Genomic DNA, 16,103 nt, shown 5'->3' with positions numbered 1-16,103 from the left:
AGGGGGTTCCTGCGCCCCCGTCCGGGCACTTCCCCTCCCGGGCTTCAGCTGCTCTGCTCCTCCCCTGACTCTTCGGCTCTGTTTAAGAGCCAAGCTGCCGGAGCGCTACGGGCTTCAGGAACCCCCTTGCCTCCGGACCCCAGCCGCTGGAGCAGAGCAGCTGGAGCCGGGGAGGAGAAGTGCCTGGCCGGCGGCTGGGGTCCGGAGGCACGGGGGCTGCCCGAAGCCGGTAGCACTGGCTCGGGCAGCTTGGCTCTTAAACAGAGCCGAAGTGTGAGTCAGGGGAGGAGCAGAGCAGCCGCGGGAGAGGAAGTGCCCGTCCGGTATTTTTCCCGGACATGTTCGGCTTTTTGGCAATTCCCCCCGGACGGGGGTTTGATTGCCGAAAAGCTGGACATGTCCGGGAAAAACCGGACGTATGGTAACCCTAGCTAACTTGCAGTTCAAAGGAGAATGGAATTTCCAGTGTAGCAGCTTTGTTTGTCACTCATCTAGACAAGATACCTTTGCGTATTGCATGGCTTCTGCTTCTTCTTCATTTTTGCATTATTTCAGCTTGCTGCTAATGTGCCTTCTCTGTGGCAGACTCTAGAATGTGCATCCTTCTCATAGACTCATAGGCCAGAAGGGATCATTGTGATCGTCTGTCATCTAGTCTGACCTGCTGTGTAACACAGGCCATAGAACTTCCCCAAAATAATTCCTAGAGCAGATGTTTTACAAAAACATCCAATTTTTATTTTAAAATTGCCAATGATGGAGAATCAACCACAACCCTTGGTAAATTGTTCCAATGGTTAATTACTCTCACTGTTAAAAATGTACATCTTATATCCAGTCTGAATTTGTCTAGCTTCAGCTTCCAGCCATTGGATTGTGTTATATCTTTCTCTGCTATATTAAATAGCCTGTTATTAAATATTTGTTCCCCAAATAGATGGTTACAGACTGCGATCAAGTCTCACCCCTTAACATTATTTTTGTTAAACTAAATAGACAGAGCTCCTTGAATCTATCACTATAAGCTGAGTTTTCTAACCCTTTAATCATTCTCATGGCTCTTCTCTGAACCCTCTCCAATTTTTCAACATCCCTTTTGAATTGTGGACACCAGAACTGGATGCAGTATTCCAGAAATGGTCGCACCAGTGCCAAATACAGAGACAAAATAAACTCTCTACTCCTAACTGAGATTCCCCTGTGTCACACTGGGAGCTCATGTTCAGCCAGCAGTCCTCCATGACCCCCAAATCTTTTTCAGTCACTGCTTCCCAGGATAGATGCCCCCATTGTATAAGTATGGCCTATGTTTTTTGTTCCTAGATGTGTACATTTACATTTAGTCATATTAAAACACATATTGTTTGCTTGCACACAAAGCGAACTACCTTGCTCTGTATCAGTGACCTGTCCTCTTCATTATTTACCACTCCCCCAATTTTTGTGTAATCTGCAAACTTTATCTGTGATTATTTTGTTTTATTCGGGGTCATTAAAATAATGTTAAATAGAATGGGGCCAAGAACAGATCCATGTTGGAGTCCACACGAAATGCATCTGTTCAGTGATGATTCCCCATCTACAATTACATTTTGAGACCTATCATTTAGCCAGCTTTTAATCCATTTAAAGTTTCCCATGCTTATTTTATATCTTTCTAGTTTTTTAATCAAAATGTGGTGTGGTACCAAATCAAAAGCCATAAAGAAGTCTTAAGTATATTAAGTCTTAAGTGATATTACTTTTATCACACAAACTTGTAATCTCATCAAAAATATTTCAAGTTAATTTGAGAATTTTATTAATTTTATTTTCAATAAACCCACATTGATTGACATTAATTGTATTACTCTACTTTAATTCTTTATTAAACGAGTCCTGTATCAGTTGTACCATTTTCTTGCCAGCAATCAATGTCAAACTGATAGGCCTATAATTACCTGGGTCATCCCATTTATCCTCTTTAAATATTAGCACAACATTAGCTTTCTCCAATCTTTGGAACTTCCCAGTGTTCCAAGATTTCTTGAAAATCTATGTTAATGGTCTGGCCAGATCCTCAGCCAACTCTTTTAAAACTCTTAGATATAAGTTATCTGGACTTGCTGATTTAAAAGTTTCTGACTGTAGTAGCTGCTGATTATTATCCTTCTGTGATACTAATGGAGTGAAAAGAGTATTGTTATCATATGAAGAGACTACATCATCTGTAAGATACCCCATGATGCAGTGCTGATATGTAGGATCACCTATGGATGCTTGCCCATTGACTTCAGAAGTGTATACAATCTTAGAGTGACATCTTGTGTCTTGGCTCCAGAAAGACAGCAGACCATCCTATTGTCCACTTGTTCCTTGCAGAATGTTCTTTCTAGTTTTCTGAGTATTGAATCCCCAGTAAGGATCATCTGTCCTCCCTGGATGGTAGGAACACTCTTTGTGGGCAAGCTTGCTTTTCTTACAAGTTTGGCCAAGCTGCCATCCATGCCTGTAAATCTCTCCATTCCCTTGAACTAGCTGGATCTTGAGAGGTATCTTCCACATTTTCCGCATTGAGGACCTGGTCTCATTTGGAAACTTATAGATGTCAAGAATTCATCCTCTTCTCTCTGATGACCGCAGCCTGCCCATCCTTATGTATCTTCAGCTGTGAAGAATGCCACTGTGACCTCTTCTTTCTGGTAGTTAGAAACTGCCAGGCCTCCTTTCTGATTTCTCTCTCTCTCTCTGACTCCTTGGCGGACAGCTCTTTTCTTTCTTGAGTCAGAGGTATTGGTGTTTTCTGAATCAGGCAGTCTGGGAGCTTTTCTGATTCTCAGTATTGTCTCTACCTAGCCCTCCCAATCCAAGAATCTTTTCTTCCAGCACAGCCACCAACTTGCACTTCATGCACAGGAAAGGAAACATGGCACATCTGTTGCAGGCATTGTTCCATCTCAGGTCATCTTAAAATCACATGTAGAACTGAACTTATAAGGAAAGCCACTCACACATCCTCTGAAACTCTTGTTTCTGTTCTTCTGTTTGCAGCTCTTCATTCTGAAATGTGCCGGTATTAAATGCAAAAGACTGTTTCGGCATAAACAGGGTTAATTTTAGTTGTCCAATGTGTATTTATATGTTTAAATGTATCTAGATCTGGCTTGACAGCCCTGGAAGCTGGAGCCCTAAAGTTGTTGTTCTTTAGAACGGGTATAGCATGGTTGACAGTGCAGATTTCCCTGCAGTACCCTTCCCGTGTGACTCTGTCCTGATGGAGAGGAGAAGAAAGTAGTTCAGCCCTTCTGCAGGGACTGCAGCTTGCAATGGCATTTTCTGTATATGGACACTTGCCTCCTAGGCACTAGAAATGAGATCCTCAACAGATTCCATATACAGGAGGCCACTGTACAGGTGGTAACTACTTTCATCCACTACCAATCCAGTGTGAATTCAAATCGCTGTCACAGAGGTTGAAAAGCTCTGTGGCTCATTACCAGTCATCCAAGCCATACAGTGCTCTTCGGGGGTTGATTTATTTTTTAAATAAATCTAATATAGAAAAAAATATATATACACAAGCCTGGTAAACCCCTGGTCATGCTGGTTTAGAACTAGCAGGGCTGTCATTTGTTTGTAAAAATGTTAATACCGTCACTTTTTATAGTGCTAAAATTGACAGAAATGAAAGCCTCTGTTTATACAGCCACTTAAGTGAAGGCAGTGAAAATATTTTTTTCAGAGAATGTAAACATTTTCCCCCATGAAATTTCCCATCTTATGATAGGGAGGGTATAATAAAAGCTGAAGAATGCAAAGAATGGAAAAAGAATTCCCACATTCCCACAATCTGTCCTATGCCCAAATAGATGAGATTCTTCTGGTGATGAAACTTTCTCTTGCAATCTGTCAGCATTCTGATGTGCTATTGATCAGCTAGTTTACTATAGTCATTCAGAGATCACATCAAACTTCTTGAGGCCTCCGAAATGTAATAAAAAGAATGCAGTTGGGTATTTGATTTTTAACTTGCCCTCATCTTTGGTGCCTAGCTTGAGTAGAAGACACCATTTCCTAAGTGTGTGACAGTGAAGGGTTATGATAAGCACTTGGTCAGAAATATTACAGGTAACATTAGCTTTTAGTGGGTTCTGAAGCTCCAGAGGGTTTTGAAATGCCCTCCCCCCCCCTTTGTGTGTGTGTGCATGCGCGCGCACTTATATTTTGCCAATTCTGATCACATCTGTCACTTTGACAAATGAACTTGCAATTCACTCCTAAGGTTCATAACAACTCGTGTGTTTTTGAAATGAACTCCTTTTAGATAGATCATGCAAAAGGAACTCCTGTGCTTTCATAGCAATTGAATTCACATTTTCAAAATATCTTTGTTTTTTTTAAACCACCTATCCATGTCTATTTGGTGTAGATAAATTAATTGAATTGTACTAACTGAGTTATAAAATAGTCATACAATGCTAGGATAGTGAGACCATCAAATAGATAGATAGATATTAGTATACTCTTAGCAAATCTAAACTAGAGATGTATGTAGGACAGTATATTACCTACAAGAGCTCATTAATACTCCATTGAAGTATAGGCATTGAAATCCTAGGTAAAGCTGTATCCTTACTTCATATATAGTGGAAATTACTTTTCAAGCTTCCATTCCTGATAGCTTAGGAGGAATTAATATCCAGCCATTCCTGTATTCACAATGATCCAACTGGAGTAATATTCTGCAGTGTTATCAGATGTTCTGCCTTTTGAAGGAGTCTCACTTTTGCCCCACAACCCTGAAGGGTGCAGTGCCTCCTGGATGTCAAGACTGGCTAGATATGTTCTCCCTCCCCTCCAGTAGAAGCCCATGTTCCAGCCACCTGTTTCCGGGCTCACTCCAGCTCCTACACTGCAATTCTTCAGCCCTTATGAGTGCTGCTGAACAGGAAGGAGGAAGTGTAGAATTGGGCACCTTCAGTTTAATCTGAGAGAGAAATAGAGACTGTTGGCCTGCAGCACCATCAGCCTCCCCAACACACACCTTTAATATTGCAGAGGGTGAGGTAAAGACAGGGCCGTACGCAGGAATTTAAATGTGACCATTTTGGGGGGGGGCACATTAGAGCAGCCGCCAGGGGCTGGAGCTGGGGCCAGGCCTGGACCAGAAATACATATTTTTAGATTAATATTGAGGAGCCCAGTGCCCCTGCTTGTCTCCCCTTGTGCACGCCCCTGGGTAGGGACCTATCGGGGGAGAGCACATGAAAGACGGGAGTGAGGAGGAGGAAGAGAGAGCAAAGTGGGGACAGACGCATGAGCAAAGGCAGAATTCCAGGCTTTCTTTATTATACATGTTAGATGAGCAAAAAGAGGCACAACCCAATGTTTTTTTCCTTTGCAGATCAGCTTGCAATAGGGATCACTCACTCTGAGCAGTTATGATAATGTAACAACTGTATATGCAGATACAAGGAATGTATCATGCTCAGATGCACATTTTTCCTACTGCCAGATTCAAAATTCAACATTTGATTATTCCAAGTTACCGCGACCCTCTCCCTCACTGTGGTTGGAACTGAATACTTATGGCAGTTGGCCCTCTCTAGATCTGTACAAAGTCACTTGGAGGTTTCTGTTGGTTTGGTTTGTGTTGAGTTCTCACCATAGCCATTACAGTCTTCTTTGAACCAGCCTGACCTATTTTAAACTGTGGCGAGGTGCCTGTGTATCCTTTCTCATGCGGACATCACAGGAGGAGTCAATTTGGAGCAATTTGTGTGGGTTCGTGGGTGGCTGAGACGGATGAAAAAATCCTTTTTACAAAATAATGTATTCCTTCTTTCCTTCCTTCCTTCCTTCCTTCCTTTAAAAAAAAAAAACACAAAAACAAAAAAAACCCACTAAATTGTGGATGCTTTTTTGCCTCCTTCCTCGTGCTCTCAGTAAGGGCCATGATGCATTGATCATACCTCAGACTTTGTGAAATAAACAGGAAAAAACAGCTGAAGGTGTATGCCCTTCCTTTTGTGGTTTCTGTGGTTAGCCAGAGATAAATTCTCGTTCAGCCCAGTGTTAAATATTTCTGGTTATTACAGAGTCATAGGTAACTGAAATATCTGTGGTATTAGATAACAGACTTTAATTTGTTGTAAAATAAGAAAATACAAGCCATGGATACTCACTGTAATAAGCAACTACAGTTGTTTAAAAATCCCAAACATCAGACCCAAATAATATAAGATCAATTTCTGCCCTAAAACCCAGTGCTATTGTATTTCAGCCTTTACTATCTGTTAAGATAATGCTGTTACACTTGCTGCTCTAGTTAAAGTTGAGTCAGCTCTTCCATTTTTAACTCTGTTCCTTCACTCAGTTTTTACATGTCCGTAGCAATTAAAATGTGTGCTGAGTGGTGGCATCTATGCAAGGTCACAGCCCCAGGATCCAGATATACGTATACTCTGCCAACTGTACAGCCAATCCATTTTCAGGAACTATAGTGCTCAGCCTGTTGCCTTCTAGAAGAGTACAAATCCAGACAAGGGACCTGATGCAACTGTCTATGCTAAATCTGTTCTGTGACTAAACAGAATCTCTGTCTCCAGGGCTGGCAGATCTGGGCCATTCACAGACTCTAAAATTCACTTTTTAAAACGTTTACAAAAAATCAGCTTGTTTTTAAATTCTCTTTAACCATTACACTGGAAAAAAGTCACTGTGACAGAATCCTTCTATTGTCCCTCTCTGTTAGCAGGTTAATTTCTCATTGGGGCAGGTCTGGCTCATTAGACTCTGCTCTGAATGGACCAGAGGTAAGAGAAGTTTTATGGCAGGAGCAGCTGTGATCTGGGATAGACAGGTCCTAGGGAAAGGAGTCTTTGGAGCAGCCAAGCTAAGGCTGGAGTTTGTGATTCTTTTTGAGTCACCCCTTTTGATAGTAAAACCCAGCGCCGGAAGATGATTTTTCAACTCTTTACGGGTGGGAAGTTAGTTTGAAACTAGGGGGATGGATTCTACCTGCTTTATGTCACCATTTTGTATTTATAAAACTATGAAATGTCTCTAATTTTAAAAAGCATACTTGTGAACCTGATTTTACTCAGGTGATTATTCCATAATAGTCCAATTTCTTGTTATTTTGACAGGATTTTTTTTTTAATTACTATATTATGAGAGCATTATTTTCCCCATTCCAGCTTCCCCAAAACTGAAATGTTCCTAAGAGCATTAGATCGGGTGCACACATAAGCACCAAATCAATGGACCAGTGTATCTGTTGGATTAGTGTACAGTATGTAATTGGATGCTAGCAAGCATCATTGAGTCAGTGACCTGTAAGCTCAGAAGAGTGGACATGACGGTACTGAGTAGGTTGCATCACAAAGAATTCTACCTTTTTTAAAAATTAAGGTCCCAAGAGTGCAGGCCAACAGGCAAAAGAAATCCAGCTATGCAAAATGAATGCAGGTATCACAGCATGCATTGGCTTGATATCTAGATATTGTGGTCTACTGAAAAAATAATAAAGCTATTTACATGAGATGAGGACAGAGTAGTGGCCTTGATACTGAATTTCCTGGCTTTGGTAGATATGTCACAATTTTTATTTAAACATAGGAGGGGTTGTTTGTTTTTCTTTTTGACTATGACTTTAAAAGGGCTCGAGGAGGTTATTGTGTGTGAAATGCAGGAAGTTTAAATGAACACCATACGAGAGGAAATAGACTGAGGAAAATTAGACCTATTTGCTACTAAAGGAAGTGATCATTATACATATATTAAATTACAATCTCTACCAGAAAAAGTATGTTGTTATGTAAGAGGTCTGATTGTAGAAGAAAAATAGAAATTGAACAATGTGGAGCTGGAAAGAGCCCTAAAATAGATGGGTAGAGCTTCCATTTCATGATATTAAATAAATTGTAAAGCACTCAGGAACTTTCATTGAATCAAGTGCTTTAATTGGCTAAACAGAGAGCCTTCTCCAGTTAAATGCTTTCCACAACAAGAGACAGTTCCATTATGGCTCTAGGGGGAGGAGCAGAATACAACTTAAATCATTATTTTTTAAAAGTTACCTCTAGCATCACTTCATAATAAATGTATAAAGCACTTAGATATTCAACACCATTTAAATTGCTTGCTACCTCATTCCCGGCTCAGGGATCACCAGAGAACCACCACGCAGTCCAGTAACCTCATTGCCTGAACTGCTTATTAGGAGCCATTCTGTTTTAGAGTGGCAACCTTGGCAAACGAAAAGTAATACTTACACAGTAATTCCCTTAATTGCCTCTGTGAGGTGAGCGTTTAAATGGTTGCTGTATGGAACAAGAGTTTTTCTTTCTTTTTTTTATAAACAAACACTTCTTTTTGCAGGATAAACAGCAGTGCAAACAAATTTGTTCTGTAAGCTCCAAGCCCAGTCTCCTTTTCATTTGACAGATGGGAGGCAGGCTCACATAGGCTGTTTACATCAAGAACTGACAAACATTATGGATTGAGGAAACACCATAAAAGTCCTTTAACTAAAGTGAGGATACACACAACACACGGGCTTCGCTTACCTAGCTGCCTTCTCCCCCGCCACATGAACATTATGGATTGAGGAAACACCATAAAAGTCCTTTAACTAAAGTGAGGATACACACAACACACAGGCTTCGCTTACATAGCTGCCTTCTCCCCCGCCACATGTTCCACACTGTACTAGCATTTCATTTAAACCAAGCAAAGCATTCTCAGTCCTATAAGCCGGCAGGCTCCCTGTTCAGTTCAGTTAGTTCATCAAGAACACAGAGGGGCTGGAGCCTGTTTTGTTTTGCTTCAAGGGAGAAATTGTAGCCCTAAGGCATGTTGCCCTGACAGATTGAGGTTATATGGCTGAAGTAGACCCCTGCAGCTTCCTTTTCCTCCCCCTTCTCTGGCAGGCAAGATGAAGCACTTATGAGTGGAAGCAGCTAGGCCTGGTGTTTAGCTGGCTGAGGGCCACCAAAGGAAACAAGAAGGGCTTGCAGTAGTTTTGTGGGTTTAGCACAAGACCATTTTCCTGTGAGGACTCTTGAATGTTAAGTGAGAAACAGCAGAAAAAAATAATGAAGTGCCCTTTTCAGCTAGATGGGGGAAGTGGTTAATCTCAACAGCAAAGAGGGGATTGTACTGAAGAAGGTCAACATAAATGTTTCACTGAAATAAGATTAGAAACTTCCAGCACATTTTAATGACCAGCAGTGGGAAGCAAGAGGTCTGTATCAAAGGGGGCGGGGAATAACTGTAAATAAAATGAATAGAGAGAACAAGTGCCATACACAAAAGCTATTACTCAGTCACTAAGAGTCGTGTTGGCTGGTAGATAGCAACAGTGAGGCAGGAAAGTGTCGTTTATAAGACAAAGGTTTTCACTTCCCATTAATGGCACAAGGGGTTTCTCGACAAGATTGGCCCAAGGAATTATTTAACTCTTATTTCTGCTATAGCAGCACGTAGAGGCCCCATCCAAGATCAGGGCCCCTTTGTGCTAGGAGGCTGCATATACCCATGGTCAGAGACAGTCCTAGCCCACAAGATAAATAGACAAGATGGACAAAGGAAGCATTGTTCCCACTTTGCAGATGGCGAACTGAGGCACAGAGAGACTGACTTGCTTGAGGGCAGATAGGAAGCCTGCAGTAGAGCCAAGAGTTGAACCCAGGTTTTCTGAGCTCAGTACAGTGAGTTAACCTTCCTCTGGTGTAATGATGATTTTTTTTTTTTTCAAATTGCAGTTATAAAACTTGGTTGTTTTACCAAAACCATGAAAATTCAGGTTATTTTCATTTTTTTCAAACCTCTTTCCTCAGGGCTAGATAATGCAGCTTGCACACAGATCAGTGTAAGAGGGGTGTTGAAGTTGCAATGTCCCTGAGCGGGACTGAGGCTGGATTGTAACTCAGGACTGGGTGGAAAGGGATGGAGGGGAAGGGAGAGAAGCAACCAGGGCTCAGCCTCTTTTTGCCCTCTGTGGGGTCCTGTGTCCCCAGGGAGGTGCATAGAAGGGGAGCCCCCAAGAATAGGGATTGTGATTTTGCCTTATCTGCCTCTGCCATGGGGGAGGGAGGGAAACGAAGTACCTTACCAAATATGGCTTCCATTATTTTGCTGGAGCTGTTAACTCCAGGAAGGTCAGTGAGGCCTGGCATGGCATCACCAAAATGAGATGGGGGTTTTTATGAGGCAGTGTTGAATAGGACTATCTGGGTTAGAAGAAGACCACAATTCTGAAGTGAGCAGTGCAGTCTTTAGGCATATTTGAATTAAGTAGCTGCATAGGGAACCCTGCTGAAAGGAAGGGGCATTCACAGGTGCATGTATGGTATGGGTTTATTTTATCTGATGGTAAAAGAGAAGTTCACTAATCACGTGTTTCTTCATAAATTTCAAACTGCTGCTGACAAGCGGCAATGCCTGTGTTTTTAACCACACGGAAGAAAAATTCTAGGCTTCCGACTTTCTTATACATTGTTGCTATGTTAATAAAAATACCTCTGCCTACTGTTGCTAAAAGATGAGGCTTGCTCTATGGCTAACTTTTCTTTGAAGTTAGGAATAACTCTAAAACTTCTATCTGGAGAATTTGAAAATCTTGGGTTAAAATGTTCACACTTGGGTGCCTAAAGTTAGGCCTTAAATCCATCATTATTCACCTAGATCAGGAGTTCCCAAACTTGGTTCGCGGCTTGTTCAGGGTAATCCCCTGGCAGGCTGCGAGACACTTTGTTTACCTGAGTGTCCACAGGCATGGCCGCTCCCAGTGGCCGTGGTTCGCCATTCCCAGCCACAGAGTGCCGCTTCCCGCAGCTCCCATTGGCAGGGAACAGCGAACTGCGGCCACTGGGAGCTGCGAGCGGCTGTACCTGCGGACGCTCAGGTAAACAAAGTGTCTCGCGACCCGCCAGGGGCTTACCCTGAACAAGCCGCGAACCAAGTTTGGGACCCCCTGACCTACATAGTGGTGACCTGTCTTTCAGAGTTGCTTGTACACCCAGCAGCTCCCATCAACTTAATGTCCTTCCATTGATTTCTTGAGAGCGGAGGATTCTCTGTGCCTCTGAAAATCAGACCACTTGTTTCAATGTTTAAATATGGATTTGGGAGCATAACTTCAGGCACACAGTCAGTTTTCAAACTGTTGTGTGTCAAAACATAGGCACCTATGTTCATATATCAATACCTAATTTCCAGAGTAGCTGAGCACCTACAACTCCCATTGAAGCCACTGGGAAATGCAGACCTTCAGCCCGTTTGCAAGGCAAGCAGCTTATTTAGGTGATATGATGTCGATGTAGGTGCCTTAATATCAGCATTCATATTTGAAAATATTGGTCTTTCCTTATAATTCTCATTGTCTCTCTGTACCCTTTGTGTGGCTTTTTTTCAAGCTCCCTTTGGTGGCCTCGCCGCTCCTAAGATTTTGTCCTTAGCTCAGCATAGTTTCTGAATGCATCACCAAACACCAAGTCCTGCTGCTGGTATTCCAGTCCCCAGATGTGCATCCTCCTTCCTCACCAGCAGATCAGTTTCTATCTTTTGAGGAGAAGTGGTTGCTACTTCAATCTTCTGCTGTGCTGGAAAGTGAGCCCTCCAAATCTTCCAGTATCATCGGTCTCCTGTACCCAGCATACCCACCATGCCACCCGTTGCTGGAATCTTAGTGAGAGACCACACATTGTAAAATATTTGCTAGTACTCCCCCTCCATTAAAATAGCTTTTGCAGTCATCCTGGGGAGAAGGGGATATTGCTTTTTAATCCTTTCACTTCTGTGCCCTACTGCAGCTTTTGCACGATACCAGGATGTAGCATAGTAATGCTGAACTGCTGGTTTTCTCGGTTTTAATGGAACGTTGGCATTTCAAGACATTATATGGGGCATCATCTGTAATCTTAGTTTTTCTTCGTATACTAGGTACATTTTATCTCTGCAGTTAAGAAGTCGGCCAGTAGATGGTCTTGTGGTTAAGGCACTGGACAGTGGCTCAGGATATTGAGATTCAGTTCCTAGCTCTGCCATGGACTTCCTGTGTGACTTTGCCCAAGTCACTTAATCTCTCTGGGCCACACTTCTCCATATGTAAAATGGGCATACTAATACTTCCTTTTTCCCCACCCTTGCTTACTTAGATTATAAGCTCTTCAGAGCAGGGACTATCTCTTCCTATGTATTTGTATGGTACCTAGTACAATGAGACCCAGAACTTGGTTGAAGCTTCTAAGTGCTACCGTTATCCGCATAAGATTCAGTTTTATAACTACTTCATGAAAAATGCCCTTTGGATTCCATGGGACTAAATTAAATAAATAAATAAAAAGTCCACTACAGTTCACACGTCAAAGAATGTGAGCTGTGTTTAGTGTCCGGGTCTGTCACTTGAACATCTGGCATCCATTGGGGCTTTCCTGGTCTTTCCACTGTCATATTTTATGCCCATCTGTTAGAGGTTTCTTAGCACTGCTTATATAAACCATAGCTGCATCCCAGTCAGGCGAGATGAATCGTTGTTATGGGTTGCAATGTAAAAGGAAGAGAAAGAAAGTTAAGGGAGGTTCCTTCTCCCCCTTCCTCCCCCCCCCCCCCCCCCCCCATGTTTCTCTATTAGACAATGCAATTATTCTAGAGCGGGGTGAGATTGAAAACCTTCCATGAATAGCAGACTTTCTTACCAGCTGTGGTCACAAAAACAGAAAGTGAAAGAGTAATTGAGGCCTGATCCAACACCCACTGAAGTTGATAGACTCTGACTCACTGTTGTGGGCTTTAGATGCGGCTCTTAGAGAATTAATAGGAAAGTGTAAAGAATGTTTTCTTTCCCAATTAGATTTCCTGGGCAAGGTCTTTGATGCATTTTCTTTAATTTAAATTGCTCCATCTCATACAGCAATGTGCGTGACCATTAGGAAGCGTAATATTGAGGGTGTTGGGAAAGTATGAGTGTGCGCTAACTTTAGCCACGACAGAATTTTTTACTTTGCATTTTTATTTTCTCTAAAAACAGGGCAGTGCCCTCATAACCTGCTCTAATGTCCGTCACATTTATATCTATCTAGCCATCCCAGTAATGCAGCAAGCCGTAGCAGCATTCCACAGACACTTGTTTAGCAAGAAAAGAATTCTGCTCCTGTCCTCACACTACATCCTTCTTGAAGGACAAGATACAAAGTATCCCATGTCTCGTGTTATTCCAGTAAAGCTCCTTGTGCTCCTCCCTGGAGATGACATCACACAGCCGGATAAGCCTGGGGCACCTCAGTGGATCTATTACCCTTAGTACTTTAGCAGCTAGAAGCCTTTCACTCCGAGGGTCTGATCCAGTGCCCACTGAATTCAGTGAAAAAACTCCAGTGGGCCTTGCGGTCAGGCTCCAGTTGGAACTGGTAATTGGCTACCCTTATTATGAGAGATGAGCATTTGGGTAGCCACACACACCATGAACTGAGGCTGCAGTGACTCTTTGCACACCATAGGGTATCAGACATACAGTTTAAGGTGCCATTTGCATTTTAATTCACTCCACTACACTCGGAGCTTTGAAAATATATTCTGTCTCTATGTATGTTGTTCTTGACTGCCTTGCCTTTGTACCCATCCCACTTGCAAACGAAACGTGAGAAAAATTCTGATATGCATTTGTATGGATCAACTGAAATGGGAGCTAGCAGGTGCTGGGGGTAGAATCTCACTCTCTCTGCTTATCTGTTTCTACAGAGCGTTTTTTCTTCCTGATTTCCCATTTTAAAAAAGAAAGTGTTGCTGCTCCATTTCTCAATGCAGACTTCTGTGTTTCAGTTCAGCAGTGAGATAAACACAGTGCTAGGTGGTCTACTCAATAGATCGGTGTGGTGATAGTGATTGGGTAGTTTATAAATAAATCAGTTATTGGCCAGTGCTACAGAGTGAGTTTTGGCTGACTCTGGAGGTGCGTGTTAGTGTGAAAGGCCAGTCAGACCCTAAAGCCAAAGTTGGTCTATGAGGCTGCTGGATCAGTTGAATCTTGATGATTTGTTCTGACATTGCAGTCTGTTGCTGGAAAGCGATATCCCCGAGAGAGAGAGAGAGTTCTGACTTGGTGTGACTAAAATGGAAAAGACGAGTTATGAGGAGATCATAGTCCTGGTATCACTCAGATTGCTTAGCAGTACAGATTCGGGGAAGAAAAGAATCTGTGAGAGGTAAATTAAATGAATGCTGAGACACTGACTGTTGCTGTTCTGTGCCATAAATCCCAGCTTACCACATAACAGTTTGTCACATGCTGAATATTTTTTTTCTTCTTCTTGTAGAAAATTTTACTACATCACGCTGCTGAGAGACCCTGTGTCCCGTTACCTCAGTGAATGGAGACACGTCCAACGTGGAGCTACCTGGAAAACTTCCTTGCATATGTGTGATGGTCGGACACCAACCCCTGAAGAGCTGCCATCATGCTATGAAGGCACAGACTGGTCAGGATGCACGCTGCAGGAGTTCATGGATTGCCCGTATAACTTGGCAAACAACCGCCAAGTGAGGATGTTGGCTGACTTGAGCTTGGTGGGCTGCTACAACATGTCTTTTATCCCTGAGAACAAGCGAGCACAGATCCTGCTAGAGAGCGCAAAGAAGAACCTTAGAGACATGGCCTTTTTTGGCTTGACAGAGTTCCAGAGGAAGACTCAATACCTGTTTGAGAGAACTTTTAATCTGAAATTCATCAGGCCCTTCATGCAGTACAACAGTACAAGGGCAGGCGGAGTGGAGGTGGATAACAACACCATACGGAGGATTGAGGAGCTCAATGACTTGGACATGCAGCTCTATGACTATGCAAAGGACCTTTTCCAACAGCGCTACCAGTACAAGCGGCAGCTGGAGAGGATGGAGCAAAGGATAAAGAATCGGGAAGAGAGGCTTCTTCACCGGTCCAACGAGGCACTTCCCAAGGAAGAGACAGAAGAGCAAGGACGCTTGCCCACTGAGGACTACATGAGCCATATTATAGAGAAGTGGTAGCCTACGCAGACTTTTATACTGAATGGGATTCTAGGGTTTCCTGTTAAAAGATCATGGAAGTAAAAATACAAAACCACCCCCAACAAATCATTTATTTAAAAGCAAGACTGTAAAACAGAAGGTAGCATTCTTCTTTAAACAATGGGTCTTTTTACTGTTTCTTACAAGACCAATGAGATTCTTAAAAAAATAAATAAATACCTAAAAAATAAAAAAGGGTCAACATTAAAACTCAGATTTAAAAATGCACAAATTCAGCCACCCACTTTTGAGGCCAAATACAATGTAATGTTTCTTATCCTCCCAAATTCAGAAACAGATGGCAGAGGTAGGATCTTTTATTAATCTGTTTTTCCCCTGAGTATAAAGACAGATATACAAACACACACATGTATATAGATAATTTTTTAAATCAAGGTTTCCCTTTGTTTCCCTTCTTTTTTGTGGGGGGAGGTTAATGGGGGCGTTATTTTTGTTTTGCTAAAGTAAGGATAGTAGTGGCAAGGTTGATTGCATGCTAAGCTATTAGGGTATGATCTAGCCACAGGGGCAGCTGCTTAGACTCAAATGGCAACCACTGTCAAGAAAATGGAGCAGAATAAAAATAAAAGAAGAAAGACAGCAGAGGATGAGAAACATTAAAGCAAATTGACTGTGGCCTAGAATATATACTTAGCACAATGGTTTTGATACATTGCACTGGTGTCGCACATGTACGCCACTTTACCATAGTAACAATAGTTAGTGAATTCATGCACAAACCTCTCCAGCTTCTGCTTCACAAAGAAGTTCCAAAAGCCAAATAAAAGCCAACCAAATTCCATGTAGAATCACACACGTACACACAGATGGAATCTTGTCACCCCTTCCCATGTGCAATACATTCCTTAATCAATGTAACTTGTAAACAGCACATGAAAATCCTTTTCTGTACATGAAACAAGCCAAGCAGAGAGAGAGAATAGCATCACTCCTGCATGGACCTGCATCAGGTAGAGTTCTAGTAATACCCTGCAAGTACTCAGTTATGAATGGAGACATGTTTATTTTGCTGGGGTGTGTGTGTGTGTGTGTGTGTGAAATGAGATCTTAATTAC

The 16,103-nt window shown here is 42.2% G+C and overlaps 1 protein-coding gene across 1 annotated transcript in view; it reads left to right on the top strand.

Moving 5' to 3' along the window:
- Window positions 1-15,196, top strand: part of HS6ST1 (heparan sulfate 6-O-sulfotransferase 1) — a 276,195-nt gene extending 260,999 nt beyond the window's left edge. Inside the window, exon 2 of the mRNA XM_034782655.1 lies at window positions 14,298-15,196. Coding sequence (XP_034638546.1) covers window positions 14,298-15,006 — 709 coding nt within the window. The 3' untranslated portion in view covers window positions 15,007-15,196. The remainder of the gene's footprint in view (window positions 1-14,297) is intronic.
- Window positions 15,197-16,103: the final 907 nt, after the last annotated feature.

This window comes from Trachemys scripta, chromosome 9 (genome assembly GCF_013100865.1).
Source record: "Trachemys scripta elegans isolate TJP31775 chromosome 9, CAS_Tse_1.0, whole genome shotgun sequence".
In the NCBI taxonomy this organism is placed as follows: domain Eukaryota; kingdom Metazoa; phylum Chordata; order Testudines; family Emydidae; genus Trachemys; species Trachemys scripta.
This window is presented reverse-complemented; position numbering and strand designations above follow the sequence as displayed.